This window comes from Hydra vulgaris, chromosome 06, assembly GCF_038396675.1.
Source record: "Hydra vulgaris chromosome 06, alternate assembly HydraT2T_AEP".
Lineage (NCBI taxonomy): Eukaryota > Metazoa > Cnidaria > Hydrozoa > Anthoathecata > Hydridae > Hydra > Hydra vulgaris.
The window spans coordinates 51,564,341-51,582,500 of NC_088925.1; the positions used below are offsets into that span (position 1 = coordinate 51,564,341).

General features: G+C 26.8%; 1 protein-coding gene across 4 annotated transcripts in view; it reads left to right on the forward strand.

Moving 5' to 3' along the window:
* The first annotated feature begins 12,528 nt into the window (after positions 1 to 12,528).
* LOC136081958 (uncharacterized) overlaps positions 12,529 to 18,160 on the forward strand; it is a 9,886-nt gene continuing 4,254 nt past the window's right edge. Inside the window, exons 1-5 of one of the 4 annotated variants that reach the window (XM_065800419.1) lie at positions 12,529 to 12,708; positions 12,842 to 12,907; positions 15,110 to 17,338; positions 17,552 to 17,619; positions 17,771 to 18,128. In XM_065800419.1, the coding sequence (XP_065656491.1) occupies positions 17,082 to 17,338; positions 17,552 to 17,619; positions 17,771 to 18,128 (683 nt within the window). In that variant the 5' untranslated portion in view covers positions 12,529 to 12,708; positions 12,842 to 12,907; positions 15,110 to 17,081. The remainder of the gene's footprint in view (positions 12,709 to 12,841; positions 12,908 to 15,109; positions 17,339 to 17,551; positions 17,620 to 17,770; positions 18,129 to 18,160) is intronic. The other 3 variants (XM_065800420.1, XR_010639274.1, XR_010639275.1) reach the window with 3 other exon arrangements.

Here is an 18,160-nt window from a genome sequence, read left to right on the forward strand (position 1 = left end):
CAGTTCTTTATCTTTTTTTAAACTCTTTTACCTGATCTTTTCTTACAGAATCTGTAGTTTCTTTTTGTAAATTATTATAAAAAATATTAATAACGATTCGAGATCCATATTTAATTCCCCATTCTTGGTGATACTCGCATGTGAAATCAACACTGCTATAATAAATCTTAAAAATTTGTTCTGCAAAACTTTTAAGTGATAAAGAATAACTGCAATGTTTGATTAGAATAGGAGAAATAATATCTAGAATACTTAAAAGATGACAAATAAAATCAGACAAGGATTGACTTGGACATATAAGTCCACCTCTAGATAATATTTTCAGATATTCGTTATTAAGAACATCTTGATCTGTAGAAACCATTTTTTGACCACAAGATAGACATTTAAATCTTTTTTTTCAATTTTTTTAGCAATGTAGCCTGCTATAGTAACAGCAATTTCCATGCTATCTTCAGAAAGCTGACACTCTAATATCTCTGAAGACAACAATGCAATATCTTGCATAAATGTTTTCCAAGTTATTTTTAACATTTTTTATTAAATGGATTATATCATATAATAGATATGTTTTTAAAACTCCATTATAAGCTGGATGATAAATAAATAGTTTTCCATCTCCAATATAGAATTTATGTAACTCTGAAAATGCATTAACATTGGTAGAATGATTATCTGTAACAATAGCTCTTACTTTAAAACCTGATTGATGCAATGAGGTAATGCACTCATCAATTTCTTTTTTCAACCATGATCCTATTGTGCAAACTTCAGGTGATGATCTCACAACATAAGGAATAGCTTTTTGAAGCCCTACAATCATAAAAACAACAACACCTTTATAAAGATTACTTTCTGAATCTTCACCAATTTATTTCCCACTTAGATATTGGGCTGCGTTTTGCAGATACATTTCATCCACAAGAAGCACTCAATCACTTGATACACAATGTTTTTGTAACAAAACTGTTATAGCTTTATATGCATTTATATCACTTTATATCATTTATATGCATTTATATCACTTTATATCATTTATACCACTTTATATCACTTTATATCATTTATATGCATTTATATCACTTTGGATTTTTCTAAATAAACTAAATTATGGTAAAGGTAGTTGTTCTAACAATAACTTATAAGACTGTGCTGAAGTGTGACATAAAACTAGTGCATAACGTTAAGGGATGCAGAATATGGAGGTCTGCCTTGAGGAGAATAGTATCTAATTTCATTTAACTCTGTCAAAATTGAATTCATATCATTGGCTTTATTTCTAATATAGACAGGAAAATTTTCTAACATACTATAGTTTGTTAATTTGCAATTATGACCACTACAAAACCATTCAGATAAAGAAATATGAAAATCTTCAAACTCATCTTTTCCTAAATATCTCAAAGTTGGTTCTTTTCGGGGCAACTTTGGAACCTTAGAGTCGATGATGCACTTATTTCATTAGTTTAAATAGTTGGAACTGGAAGAAGATTTCATTTCAAGGTGCATCTTTTTTAGTAGTTAATAAATTTGTCATCATATGATTCACACAAATAACTGAATATTTTGATGGAACCCATTCTTTTCTATTAACAAAGTATATCCATCGTTCTCGCAAATCAAATTCTTCAGGAAAATGAAATGTTGACTTTTTTGGACTGTTAGAGTAACCAGTTTTACAGTTTGTAACAACACATTTATTAACCATTTTATTACTAAAACAAATCAAAAAAATGTAACACAGTTGTTTTTGAATATAAAGTTCACTTACATTTATTATTGGAATTATCTCCACTTAAATAACATCTCATAAAAAAGCAGTTCGACTATATACAGTAATAATAATAGACTGTCTGTGTGTCTTTTTCATTATTCCACTTTCTAATGGAATATAATGAAACAGGCAATCAGTCAGAATACATTTACATATTAATCAGTTCAGAAAACATTACATATTAAATGACTATAAAAACATAAAGCAATGCATGCAAGCAAATATTTATATAATAATTGTTACAATATTTTATTCAACACCTTTGTATAATATTCACTTGTAAATATATAGTTATTGTTGTTGTTTTTAAAACCTTTCATACGTAATTTAAAATTTACAAATAAGCCGTAAAAAAACTGGCCTCTTAATTTTTTCCGGAAAATGCAACAAATCAGGCCGTATAATTACAGTAGGCCATGCGGCTGCTAAAAAAAACTTGATGAGTCACTTCTCAAAACAGTCACTTCTCAAAACATTTTAAATTTATGATATATAACAATCAAAAAAAAAAATTTTAAACTAATTTTTTTTTTGATTATTATATATCATTGGAAAGAGGCTAAAATCAGCATTATAATTGTGAAAATTTTATAACAAAATAACAAAATTTGATTACAATGATTGCATAATAAAAATGCGACCAGTTTTAAAATGTTAAATTCGGCTAACGGTAGTTTTGTCATGGAACTTTGTTGCTAGAAGCGCAATGTTTTACTTTATTTACAATATTTTAAGTTAGGTCCACATTTCTGCTGCAAAAAATTAGGTGTCTGCTACATACTCTTTTTCAATAAAATTTGGCATGCACTTAGAAAATAAGTTTTTAAACTTTTCTCAATAATTTCAAAAATGTTCTCAACATTCCTTGAGTATAAATTTGATGTCTGATAAAAACAAAGTTTTTAATTCAATAAAAGCGGTTGTAACTACAAAAAAAAACTATACAAAAATAAAGTTTAACTCTTCTACTTTTCAAAAAAACCTATGATGATATAAAGTTCTAAAAAATAATACAACAAAATACATCCTTACAACTCAAACGCTTTGATAAAATGGTCAAAGATATTAATTACATAATCGGTGCCATAACTCATTGGATACGCACGTACCTTTTTATAGGACTTCAAATTGCTGGTTAGATAGACTACATAAATATTTAAATTGCTTTGGTTTGTCTTTAAGTTTGGAATATATAAACATTTCTTTTTCAAAATTGTCCAACTTCTTGCTTAAAATATTTGTACAGATAAACTTAAATATTTCTTTTGTAATATATCGTTCTTTACTTTGTTGACTTTTTTTTAACTTTTAAGTTATTTATTGTTGTTTGCGTTGTTTAGTTTTTCTTGAAGAATTTCGTAAACATCCGCTCCTATTTTTAATTTAGAAAACAACTGTTGTTTAGTTGGTTTATGTAATGATAAAGGAGGTTTCGTAACATAAACAGATTGGTTTGTGGGTTTTTTACGAACATGACAAGGTTCAGACAAAGATATTATCATATCAAACTTACGTTTCAACGTTGGAACATCAGTGCATAACTCTCTGATTCCAGATGAAAAGTTTTCATAACAAATATGCCCATATATGAAATTCTTTTTGTATGTAAAATTCGAATATATTCTTACTGTAAAGTAATATTTTTAGGAAGCCTGTAAAATTTTATACGTTCTCCGTTAGTAGTTTTGGTACTACAGTTATTAAAACATAATACTGCGCCACAAAACCAGTTAACCATGATTGAAGCAATACAATAAATATAATTTGATACTTTTAATATCTTGTTTATTTATCATAAATAATAGTTACATAGCGCCAACTTATTTTTGTAACTTTGATAAAAAGAACATTTGTTCTAATTTTTATATATTTTTTAACTCGATGATGTCAAGCAGTTCTATTTTCTTTGTAGTTTAATCGAGAAAAAACTGCCAATTGTCGCATAATCTAGAAACCAAGTTAAACCGCGTCGTATGAAAGTGGGCTAATAGCATGTACTATTACAAGTATTACATATTGTTTTTTGTTTGAAGTTTTTTCTAATTCAGAGCATGTTAGCAATATTTATACCTAATTAAACGCTCGGTTATGTATTTTTTGTTTGTTTGTTTGCTTGTTTACTCTATGCTTTTGAATTTTATAAATACTTTTGTGCAGGACCGTTCCAAGCTGGCTTGGAACCCTTGGGTAAAATTAAATTGTGAAGCTTTAAATCTATATGACATCTACACAATCATATTATAAGTATGATTGTATAAACTTTTTGATATTTAGCAAGTATTTAAGACAGTCTTAGTTATAAAGAAGTCTTTGCTTTTCTTCGAACTTTATTTCCAGACTATGTCCGCATTTAGTTTAGAAAGGCCTAGAAACTCTAAACATTTGTGTGTTTAAAAAAAAATAGTAAACAATTTTTTTTTAGCTTAAATAAAGATAATAGTTTTTATATTTACATAAATAGACATAATAATTTTTACCTCATATTCTTTTCAGACATTTGCATTTATACATATTTCAAAAGCTTTTATTAAGTTGAGTTTCCACTCAATCGTTTTTCTACGGGAACAGGAAAGTAAAAACAATCACGTGAGCATGCGTAGTTTACCTTTGGACAAATTAAAACTTATACTTTGCATGCCCACCCAGCAAACTCGCCATGCTTGGCCCACCATCGGCATCATTACTGGGGCACCATCGACCGACAAGCATGGTCCAATCCAAGTCTTGCTCACCGTTTAAGGCATGTTCCTTAAGCTGCTCATCCAATACATCACAACTCATTAACTCCATGATAAAATCAGATAATCCTGTTGTTTCAAAAAGTACTCTCAATGAAATACTTATGTAAAAATTATAAAAATATATTCCAATTATCTTAAAACTATAAACGCATTGTGATCTACACAAATGTAACTATAAATATTCTATTTCAATAAAAGATTTCAATACATTAAACACGTTTAACTTGCAAAGAAAACGTTTAAAGCAAAATCATGAAGGAAGATCATCATTATTATTTGATGTCTTCATGTGCTAACGCTTGAAACTACTCGAACTCCGATTTTACTGCAATCTTTTTCTCCTGACGATGTGCCAGGTGATTTAAAAGCCATATAAACAGTTTTACACCTAATTACTAATAATAAATAGATATTAATGCACTAAACTTAGATTAAAAATAGCAATATACTTATATATTGAAACGTATCTATACATTAAAAAACTAACTCACTTACAATATTGCGTTTTTTCATTTTACCTTTTTACATTATTAGTATTTTTCGTTCTCGATTACATTGTCAAACTAACATCATTGTTCAATCTAATTCTAACAATTAACAAAATCACGTCACTTTTTATGTATGTATGTGAAAATATTTTAAAAAACTGAACAAATGATAATAATGATGATGAGAACAATTATGATTCTAAACTTATTGGCATAAATAAAAAGCAATGTTTAATCTAAATATGATTTAAATCCAGTCACGCAAAATTAATGTCAGGTCAAACTCATAATATAAATATAAAATTGTAACCAAAATAAATAAAAATAAGTGAAGTAAACGAAGGAACAAAATATAAAACCAACTGTAGAAATGAGTATAAACTTTAAAATCCAATACTCAGTAATGCTTGGCTGATACAATAAAAACATTGTAACAATAAAAACATTATATTTCAAAAAAAAATAAAATATCAAAGAAAAGTAAAAACAACTAATAAAACCATCTAGCATTTTTAGCTAACACTTTTAAGGCACGTATTGCACGACTACTATTTTTGTTAGGAGCTTGCATTAGCCATTGCTTTATGGACCTCTCGACATCTGAATTACTTGCTCCTTTTTCATGTTTTTGAACTGCAACTGTTAAATTTGAAACAAGATACTTAATTACCACAAAATAATTGTCTATTAATTTACTTACTGTTGATTATGTCAGGAATTTGTTTTAACTTTCCAAAAGCGTGCAGCTTAACTGCTGATTTACCCATTTATAGTATATGTAAATGATATAAATATAATTATATTTATGTATATATGTATATATATAGTTATAAAAATACATAGATATAATTTACTTATACTATAAATGATATAAATACAAAATAAATAATATAAAGTATAAATGATTTGAGATCCTCAAGTCTATTATTATTATCCTCTACTATTAGTATAACATTAACAAGTCATAGGTTATACCTTGTTGAAATATAACATTTATGTTATAAAGTATAAATGATTTGAGATTCTCAAAAAAAATTTACTTACTTTTAAAATAAAATCAAATATTATGATATTATGTAATATATTGTCGTAAGTTATGTATAAATTGTATTATTTATTTTATTTAAAATGAATAAAGTATAAATGATTTCGGATCCTCAAAAAATATTTACTTACTTTTAAAATAAAATCAAAATATATGTTTTCGTTTTGCTATAAAAAGTTTTTTATCATTCGTTAACGAATTTCAATAAAATTATAATAAATAGAAATCAATAAAAAGTAATAAGGAAACTGAAGTTTGTTAAAAAGTTGAAGATGGCGAGGGTAAGTACAAGATTCCATAACGTAAAGTTAGGTCCCGTAAGCTGTTCCGCAATTGTCCTGCCAAACGTCCAGGACTGAGTTAACCTTACAAACAACAAAGGTCAATGATATTGGACGATAGTTACTTGCATGCAACCTATCCCTATTTTTTAAAAATTGGTGTAATGATCTCTTTTAACCAGCTTGTATGCAATGTTTCACTTAAAAATCAATAGTTAAAGATCATACAGAGTGGTCTAGCTAAACTGTCTGACCATTTACTTAAAATCATTGGAACATTTACTTAAAAACTTTTGAACATTTAAATTTGATAATCACTTTTTTATATCTTTGTCATTAAACAATGGGGTTGGACAAATTTTTTCTGTTATACTTTCACATATAGGCATATTAGTAGGCCTTTTTTTTTATAGAACTAAAAAATCTACTTAATTGATTAGCAAGACCTTAATCGTCAGTTGATATTTCGTTGTTTTCAATTTAAGTTGCTCTTATATGATCTTTAGCTTTCAGTTTACTATTAATATAAGGATAGACTTGTTTTGGATCATTTTTTGATTCTGCTTCCTAATTTTTTTGTTGTTATTGTTGTAATCTTTACAAGTTTTTTGACTACCTTATTTTTTAATTTATATTTTTCATTTAGATCTAAATTTTTGTAATGATAAGTTTTGTACCGATACCAAAGATTACGCTTGAGTCGAATTTTGTATTTCAATTCTTTATTCATCCATAGAGATATTCTGGTTTTCGATTAAAAAATGGTATAAAATCATTAAATCTATTTTCTTAAATTTTGACAAATTTTTCATAACACTGATTAACATCAAGTTCCGTAAACTCGTGAATCCAGTTATATCTATTTCGATATTTTCATCATAATTTTCTTTCGTGTATACTTGTTTTATAGTGAAATTTTTATTTAATATATATATAAATATAATTAAAACTTAAAACATGATGACCTATATTTGCTTTTTCAAGGAATTCTTATGTACCAAGCTAGATATATAAAAAAGCTGTAAACATTAAATCTAATAAACTTGTTACTTTTGTGTCATTTAGTTGGAACTTTGGTTTTGTACATTTTGTGTAAGATAAAATTTTTCAATACATTTCAGAAACTCTCTTTTTTTCAGAAAGTCTCTCTTTTTGTCCAATGCAGACACTTTTATAATTAGAATTCTATATAATATTCAAGGATATAAAATCGTTTTCACTTCAAAATATATTTTAGTTCTTGAAAATTGTTTGTAAATTTCCTTAATGGAGTTGGTTGTGTTTTAACAATTTATCAAATCATCACTTCCTGATCTATAAATGCAACCACATAATATGTATTCATTGCTTATTTTAAATGTACATCATATCTGCTCCGCGTTTTTATTGTTATAGGCTTTATTATTAACTTCAAACAAATTAATTAGGTCATTTACATAAATACAGACTCCGCCACTTCTAGTATTCATGCGGTCTCTGCAATAAAGATTAAACCGAGGTATCATTGTTGCAAAAGTATCATTCCACTATGTTTCTGTGATGAAAATTATGTCTGAAAAATTAATTTCAATTTCAATTATAACTTCATTCAATTTTCTTTTTTCAAATGATGTGGCATTGGTGTATAAACATTTCCAGCTATTTGAGTTGGATCCATAATTTATAACTAGTTCCTGTGCATTATCATTTATTTTAGTATTAAAAGCTTGGGCATTGGTCACATTTCTTTTAAATATAAAGATGTTATTTATATTATTTGCCACTTTATACTTAAATTGCTATGTTTTTTTTATTTAGTTTTACTATTCTACTATTTCTTATACCATAAAAAATGTTTATTTCTGAATAGATGTTGTTCATTTATGAATAGCTATTGTTCATTTCCTAATAGCTATTGTTCATGTTTGAATTTCTATTTAAAACTTTAACTCCAGAACTTAATTTCTTCATTAGAACTCTTTTTGCTTCAGTTATGTCAGTATTAAAGTAAGTATTTGGTATCTTTTCCCTGTTTTGAAAAAAGCTGCTTTTAGCATTTGATTTCTTGCGTGCACATCAACTAGTTCCAAAATAACGGGACTTTTGCAACATATCTATTGCTCGTAATCTTGTAATTGGTTTAATTTGCACTTTCTAAATTTATATTTTTAATTACTTTTATTACTTCTTTTTTATCGTCTTCTTTTCTTCTATCATCTTCTTTTCTTTTATCGCTTTATATAGAATGGTTTAAACAAAACACAATCGCCTTATTTTTTCTTCTAGCTCTCTCAGCTGTTTCATTTGCTTTAGGATTAATTATATCTATTTGTACATTAATTATATCTAATTATATATTTTTATTTCTTTTGCTGCAACAACATTCCATGCCATAACATTATATTTAAATTGTAATTGTTAGCAGTGTTTTCCACTTCCAATTTTATTATTCTTTCTTCTAGATTTTTGATATTTTCTTCTTCAGAGCTTAATGTCAATTCTAGTTGTTTAATTTTCTCTAATAAATCGTCCAGTTTTTTATTTTACTCTTTTTTTGGAAACTTTTCACTTTGTGTTTATTTTTTATTTTATCAAAAAAATGTGTCCGTCATTTTTAAACAGCAAAAAACTATCAAAAAATATCAAAAACTAGTCATGTCATTAGAAAGAGACCTAGGTGTTTATGTTTCCAACACTTTAAAATGGGAATTCCACATTGAAAGTATGGTAAAGCGAATCAAAAATGTTAAAACATGCAATTATCTATACAGAAGAAACATTTTTAAGTTTAGTTGAGACATCATTTTTTTACAAACCATTTAGTTAAAAAGTGGAATTGATTGAACAGAAAAGTTGACAATGCTATTTCAGTGATTGATTTCAAGAATAATCTTAAACAATTTTCAAAAAACAACTGTTAAAATCTAATATCTACAGTTGTTAGACTCTTTCTTAAGATTGTCAAGAACACAGCTTCAATTAAAAAAAAATTGAATAAATTAATTTCTAATAAAATCTAACCTTTTGAGCAATTGCACATAGATTTCAAAGGGCCTATTCTGTCAATGCCTGCCAATATTTTCTAATAATTGTTGACGATTTTTCAAATTTTCTTTTGTATTACCTTGTTGTGATATCTCTTCTTTGTTGTGATATCTTTCCACCTTGTTTCTTTATTTTGTATGCCGGCTTTTATACACTCTGATTTTATACCAATTGAGATCTTTATATCAACTGAGATCTAGCTGAGAAATGTTAGCAATGTTATCGTAAATTTTATTTACATAATTACATAAACATAAATGTTACAAAAAATTTTATAAATATAATCTGCTGCTGTTTTATTGAATTTTTAAAATTATTATTCGATTGTTTTCTGTATAAATAGGCAGGTGGTACATCCCAGCCTATAGATCAAAAACTAAAAGATGAAACCTTTGCATCTGCTGGTCTTATTAAAAGTGTAGATGAAATGCGGAGAAAATTAAAGATCAATCTCACAAAATAAATATTTCTAAAGTAATGTGTGTTCAATAAGATCAAATAAAAAGTGTCCCATTAAATAAAATTATTCGTAATTATATACTTTTGGTATGTAATTATATAAGTTATTCACCAAATGAGTCTAGTGTGTTCTTTTATTAAATGGCTGCAAAACCACTATTAAGTTAGGATATACTAGAAAATAAAGAATAGAGTTGAAGAGCAAGGAATTGGTAGACAGAAGACTTGAAAAATTGTAGACCGTATGACTTAGGAAAACATATAGATGGGAGAAAGTTCCAAAATGTTGAAATATGGGGAAAAAACTAGAAAAAGAAAAGTTTTTATGGCATTAAGACACAGTAAAGAGGTGAGACTTTGCTAAATGACAAGCAAAAATGAGTTTTGGTTGATGGAACTAGAGATGATATCTCTTTTAAGCAGCGACCATGTTAAAATTTGTAGAATAAAGAAAGAGATACAACTTTACGACGATAAAAGAGAGGCTCAAGCTTGGCAGATAGTGCAGGTACAACTACATTTGCAGAGCATTTTTAAACCTTATCTTGAGAAAAAAAAGCATCATTAGAAGAAGCAGTCCAAATATGACAGCAGTATTCCATACAGTGGCCAATAAGAGATTTGTAGAAGTAGAGAATGGAATCAAGAGTAAGAAAATGGCAAGCACAATAAAAAGAAGCAACCTTAGCGGATGCTTTTTTAGCAATCATTTGTATATATGGTTTTCATGAGGGGTCATTAGTGAATGATAATCTAAGAAGACATAAAGAAGAGGAATCATTGAGAGGGTTGCCATTTATCAATATAGGAATCTCAACAGTATTGCGAAAGTTATTTGCAGTGAATAACTAAGTTTTGTTGGAGTTAAAATTAACAAGCCACGAAAGCCACAATCTGTTACAAAGGTGTGATCAGATTCAAGGTTGGCTGATTCAAGGTTGGCTGATTCAAGGTTGGCTGCCTGATCTAAGCAATGGAAAAGAGAAGACTTTTTGTCAAGACAGTAGTATAAAATTGAATTATCAGCAAATAGAGCCAATTTAGATGCAAGGATGTCAGAAAGATTATCAACATAGTTAAAAAAAAACAACAGGACCTAAGATAAAACAGAAGATCAATATATTAATAAAGAAAAAAGATTTAATCGGTGTTATGAGCAAGTAACCTAAAGAGACAATATTGTGAGATATCAAGAGGGTTTCAAATGAAGAAACTTTTTTTTAACTTTTTTTATTATATTCTTATTCTCACTCTCTTTTTATTTATAAGCCCTAATAAAAACCTTATGAAAATTTGTTTTAGAGCACTATCAATAGGAATATTATTTAATGAGGTGGATCCCTGTTTGCAATTAAACATGTTTTAATGTAAGTGGTACATTATTTATATTTAAAAACTTAGTATAGTAAAATAGTATATTTTGTACTTTTTACCTAAATTTAATCTAATAAGCTAAGTTATGTATTAATATATTAATACTGTATATTTATTTATATTATCACTGTAAAAAGTTATTGGCTTTTTTTTCTTTTTCTGTGTAAATATTATCCGTCATTTTTACGAAACTGTGCTGAACCGCGAAAGAGCAGAATGTTAATTGAATAATATAATTGCCTTATTTTGAATATTCAAAAAAAAAATTTATTATCATTTATCGTGATATATTAGTGCTATATAAAAATTTTAATAAGTTAATTTTTTTTTTTAATTACCTGGAGTTGCAAGTCCTCTTTTTATATACTCTTTATAAAGGTGTGTTAGTTGATTCGTTAGTATTAAACCAACCACGAATACCAACACTTCCCTTGCCACCGTACAACCTCGGTGCAACAAAGAAATAACTACACTTGTTTTCTATAGAAACATTGTTTAGATGTTTCACTGACTCATACAGCTTACAGTTTCTAAAATCCTTTTCCAACCGTTTTTTATTTCATTACCTTTTTTTTTTGCCTTTGGTTAACAACCAACATAAATAGTATTGATTACGGACTTTAAGGAAATTAATTTCTTATTAAAAAAATATTTTAAATTGTATGATTTTTGTATAAAAAATAAAGAGCCATAATTGTGTGAAAAAAATAAGGAACGTTAGTTTAAAAAACATTGATAGAAAAAGAATTATAGGAGCAGTCGTCTGCAAGTTAAAAAAGATTTCTAGAGCTTTATTTTAGAAAGAATTAAATACCTAGCTTGCAAATTTAAAAGGAAGTGACCCATATAAAAATCTAAATAAATTTTTCTTGCATTTATTTATTCAACATTTACCTTTTTATAAAATATATAACTCCATTTTAATTGTATTATAAATACATATATATATATATATATATATATATATATATATATATATATATATATATATATATATATATATATATATATATATATATATATATATATATATATATATATATATATATATATATATATATATATATATATATATATATATATATGTATTTGTAGAGGCATATTTTTATCTGAGGTAATGGTAAGTATTTCTACTAACCTTGCCATGGACTGAATATATAATTTATACGAGAGGTCAGTAGTGAAATATTAAAAAGACGTAGACGGCTTTAGCTGAGATAAAAGTAATGTAGTAATTATACGGCCAACCGGCTTCGAACCTCAGCCGACTTCGAACTTACATCTAATTGGTTAGTAGACGTTAACATAACTATAAAGTAGGTCGATTTTTTCGACGGCTCTTAAGTTTTTAACTTGTTCGAGTTAATTCAAAACAGCAAATGATTGCACGAGGAAGCGTGACATTTAGGACTATTAAAACAAACAAAAACAAAGATTATGGATTTATCTATATATGGCGAAAATTTGAATCTCAGCAGTTCTGATGAAATAAGCTCTGATGATGAAAGCGGAAATATAAAAGGTAACGTAATATATAAACATTATCAGTTTAATAAATGCAGAATTTATTACATTTATTTTGTTTATAACAATATTATAAACAGAATAAATGCAATAAATATATTATATAGTTATTAACATATTTCTTAATTTAGAAGTCTATGAACAAAATTTAAGTATTATTGAAAGCGATTGTTTACCTACACATGATATTGTTTATGGTATGTTTTTAGTTACTGTTACCGTACAAAAACTGCCAGTAGCAAGATCAAATATGTCAATTTAAATTTCTAGCAGTTAACTGCTAGAAATTTAAATTGACAGATTTGATTTTTAACTAGTTAACTGCTAAAAAAACTAACTTAAAACTAACTTAAAACTAGTTTAAAACTATTTGTAAACTAGTTGTAAACTAGTACTTACTTTACTTTAAACTTTACTTTAAACTTTACTTTAAACTTTTATTTACTTTACTTTAAACTTTACTTTGTAAACTATTGTAAACTAGTTGTAAACTATTTGTAAACTTTCACACTCCAAATACTAAATTGCGCAACCTAACAGTATGCCTTATTCAGTTCATATCCTTTCCATGCAAGAACTTAAAACAGTCTCATCCCAAAAAATATCTACAATATAGTTTGGTATGAGACCTACTTTAATGGAAATCTAAATAACCTTAAAAACACCTGGAAAGGAATAAGGAGTATTATATTAAATCAAAGAACAACAATAATATAGATAGTTTAAATATCAATAATAAAACTATAACTAACAAGAAAATAGTTACAAACACATTTAATGATTGCGTTTCTTCAATTGCAGATAATCTTGCTAAACAAATTATACCTCCTAGATTTCACTTCAGTCACTATCTAAAAAATTATATCTTCCTCCTGAATCCAAAAAAAAAGCACTGAAAAGAACTAAAACTGTTAGGTTGAAAGTGAATTACTCTTAAAGATTTATTCTGGAGATTTATAAGGTTTTTTTTATAAACACATGAACTTTGTCCCCATATCTGACAACCATAGCGTAGATGGGAGTTAAAAATAGCATGCCAAGTATTCACAAGGGTTTCGTAACTCACGTAAAATGCCTTATTTTGGTAAGCATTCCATTTGCTTGACTTAGTTTGCTTGATATGGATTTAATTTGTTGAATGAACAAAAGATTTTCATCTAATAATATGCCCAGATATTTTATTTTATCTAAAATATTTAGTTTTTGACCACTAGTTCTAAAATTAAAATTTTTGGTAATTAATAAACCAGTTCAGAGCAATTTCCCTTACACCATAATGATACAGTTTTGATAATAGAATTTCATGGTTGATAGTATCAAAAGCTTTTTTCAGATCAACAAACACTGCACCAGCAAATTGTTTTTGATCCAAAGCCTTGCGTATGGTTTCAGTTATATCTATGAGTGCTTGGTTAGTAGAGTGTTTCTTTCGGAAAAAAATTGCAGACTATATAAGCTATCTGATAGATTTAAAAAACTGAGTAGCCTGTTATGCATAAGCTTTTCAATTAGTTTACCGACATTTGAAAGTAAGGATATAGGCTGATAGTTACAAGCATCTTGTTTACAGCCACTTTTAAAAATTGGAACAACTTTTGCAACTTTAAATAAGTCAGGGAATATCCTTGATTGAATAGATTGATTTATTATAATACTCAAGGGGAAACTCAATTCTTGAGATGCTAAGGTCGTTATTTTTGAAGGAATGCTATTAGGTCCAGTGATTTTTTTTTGGATTCAGGAGGAAGATATAATTTTTTAGGTAGTGACTGAAGTGAAATCTAGGAGGTATAATTTGTTTAGCAAGATTATCTGCAATTGAAGAAACGCAATCATTAAAGTGTTTGTAACTATTTTCTTGTTAGTTATAGTTTAATTATTGTTAAACTTCTCCCCATTTTTTTTCTTATTTCTCCTAGTACTTTAATATAAGCTTTTTTAAACTTAAAAAATTAAACTTAACAAATCAATAAATGTTGAAGCTGTCTTTCAATAAATATTGAATGTGGTTTTTTTATTTGTTGTTTTTTGTTCATTTTATTGATAATACACTTCTCTTATTTTGTTGATTAAACTTAAATTTTTTTACTTGAAGTTCTTGAACACATTTATTAAACTTTTTTATACAAAGTTTTGTGATATCATTTACTTAAAGTTCTTGAACACATTTATATTAAACCTTTTACTAAATGATATCACAAAACTTTATACAAAGTTTGTATAAAGTTTTGTGATACCATTTAGTAAAAGGTAAAATGATATCACAAAACTTTGTATAAAGTTTTGTGATATCATTTAGTGTGCCTTTTTTTTTGTAAGAAATATTCAAAATAGTTGTTTTAGTCTATTTTTATATTGATTGAGAGTATGCTGATCAATTTGACTTTTAATTTTTATAGAAGGAAAAAAAATTAATTTATCATTGTAATTTACATGAAAAAGTATTATGCTGTGTCAAAAAAATTTCAGTTGGCAACTACAACAAGATTTGTGGTCTATAGTGTAACCAAGGACTTTAGAATAACAGGTAAACTATAGTTTATAGTGACCTAGTTTTGAAACAAATCGTTTTGCATTACACAAATATTTGCAATGTAAAAGCAGTGATTTTGTGACTAACATGTGTAATTTCATGTTAGTCAAAAAAACATTGTGAATAACAATGTTTTTTTGACTAACATAAAATTACTTGACTTAAATATAAAAATAGTTTATTTAAATGCAAGATTAACTTTGTATCATAACAAAAATATTAAAAATGATACTCATTTTCATTTCATCATAATTGGTTTTTAATTTATTTAATGTTTCCAAAAACCCTAAGAGTTCATAACATTTTAAATGGTTTTAATGAAATAAATTGTGCTAAATATATATATGCCAAGTTCAGCATTATTATATACATTATATATCTATAATGCTGAATAAAATGCTTATATATATATAGAGAGAGAAAGTTGCAACTCAAAAAAAAAAATGCGCGTTTTTTTTATAAAAAACACGTTTTTTTTTTTGCAAAAAAAACAGGCCAGTCCTAAAAACAGGCCTGTCCTAAAAACATGTTTTTAATGGTTTTTTTTGGTTTTTTTAGGTGTCCATTAAATTTTATATATCAATTATCCTTTAAAAAGTTACAGTGTCAGTAAACCTTCAAAATATACATGTTTTTTATTAAATGTAATGTATTTTATTCTATATATCTCAAAAAAACTATACTAGTAGCTACTAGTTAATTGTAAGTATAACACTACTGAATGAATGAAATAAAAATCTTATGAAATATCACTGCATTGCAAAATACAAAAATGAACCAACAGTTATATAAAATTTACTTTAATGTTTTATTTACTTTTGTTTATTACTTTTGTAAAATTTTTATAGTTTATTTCTTTATTTTATATATTTCAATTTTAAACAGAGTTTAAAATTGAAATTTTAACTAGTTTTAATTATTGGAATTTAAAATTGAAATAGTTTGGTTTATTTTGAAGATTTAATTTTGTTTTTTATAAGTTTTTTTAACTTGGATTCATTTGAGTTTAGAAAATTTAAATCATTTTTTTCAAATGTTTATTCAAATTGCAATTAGATAGCTAAAATTTTATTTATTCAAAAAGTATTCAAGTAAATAAAAATAACACAATAACTAAGTTTGTATAACTAATGAAAAAAACTTAATATTAAACAATTTTAAAAATATTGTTTATATTTATTTAAAAAAAAAAAGAAATCTAAAAAAAAAAATGCCAGGCAGAAAGAAATGTTTTGTAGCTACATTGTTTAATGAGGCACCTTTAGAATCTGGAGGTTCTAAAATTCAACAAGTTATATGCAAATTTTGCAGCTTAAAGCTATCAAAAAATGGCACTCGAATGACCGAGCACATTGCAAAATGTATGAAATGTGGAGATCAAATAAAAAACAAATATTTGAACGATATGCCTTTTAAACAAAAGAAAGTTCAAACTGAACTAATGATGGAAGAAGATATTCCTGAAAACTTACCTATTCAATGTATGGAAAAAAAGGAAAAAATATGTTTTTCATCGGCTATATTGCAAATTCCAATTGAGTCCTTCTTTCGAACCCCAAGCTGTTGTGGAAACCAAAGTAGGTCTACAACCCCTAAGTTTGGAGAGTGTAAGCCAAATAAAACCAATTCAGATAAGCCTCCCTTGAAACGATTGCATTCTTCAACAAGAGTTCCATTCACACCTCAGAAAAATAAAATTGCATCCTACATTTTCTCGGGTAAAATGACTAATGAACAAATAGTAAGAATTATATTTAGAAAATTTAATACTTTCAAATATTTAGCAAAATTTATTTAGTACATAAGTAATTTTTGTAATAACAATTTTTGTAAATTTCATGTTTTTACAGGATGAATCGCAAATGGATTTAGCACGCGCTGTCTATGGTACTGGGTGCTCATTAAGAGTTTTTGAAAATAAACTATGGATAGACAGCTTTGCAAAATTGAGACCTGCATTTAAATTACCTAACCGTGATATGTTGTCTAATTCCCTACTTGAAAGGGTTTATAATGAAACCTCAACTACCGTTAAAGAACTTGTGGGAACTGCTTTAAGTGTAGCATCTTTGTGTGATGGGTGGAACAATATCAGGCAAGGAAAATATGATTTAAAATAGTAGGACTATTTATCTACGTTCTGATTTGTGCACTAGTGTAGGAGTATCCAATACCTAGATACTTTTAAACGTTATATAACAAAATTATGTAACAATGTAAGCTACACATATATAATTTAGGTGCATTCTTACTTCATGTGTATAATTCATAAATAATAAAAATCAGTAATAGATTTTACTATTTACAGGAATGACGGAATCATTAATTTTGTTGTAACGGTACCTCAACCTATATTTTGGACCAGCATAGAAATAGGTAGTCTTTTTAGATTAATTTTAGTTATCATGTCTTCAGAATTGTCAGATAGCAAGTTTTATTTTATATTCTCCAAAGTTGTAAAGTTTTTCAAAAATATTTAAATTTTTATAGTTTATTATAATTATTAAACGTATAACTCTTTATTTAGGCGCAGAAAGTCATACTGGCGAATATATGGCAAATATAGTTAAAAAAATAATATGCGATGTTGGACCTATGAAAGTTCTTGGTGTTTGTACTGATAATGCAGCCAATATGAAAAAAGCATGGCAACTAATAGTTACTGAATTTCCTCACATATATCCTTATGGATGCCTGGCACATACCTTAAATTTAATTTTTACTGATGCGAGTAACTTGAAATCAATAGCAGATTCCCAAAGAAATTGCACAATGGTGGTAAAAGGGATAAAGAACTCTCAAATTTTATCAGCTTTGTTAAAACAACATCAGCAGAAATCAGGACAAATCATTCAACAATCACTAAAGCTTCCAGTAACAACTAGGTTTATTAAAAATTAATTTTATAATAAAATTA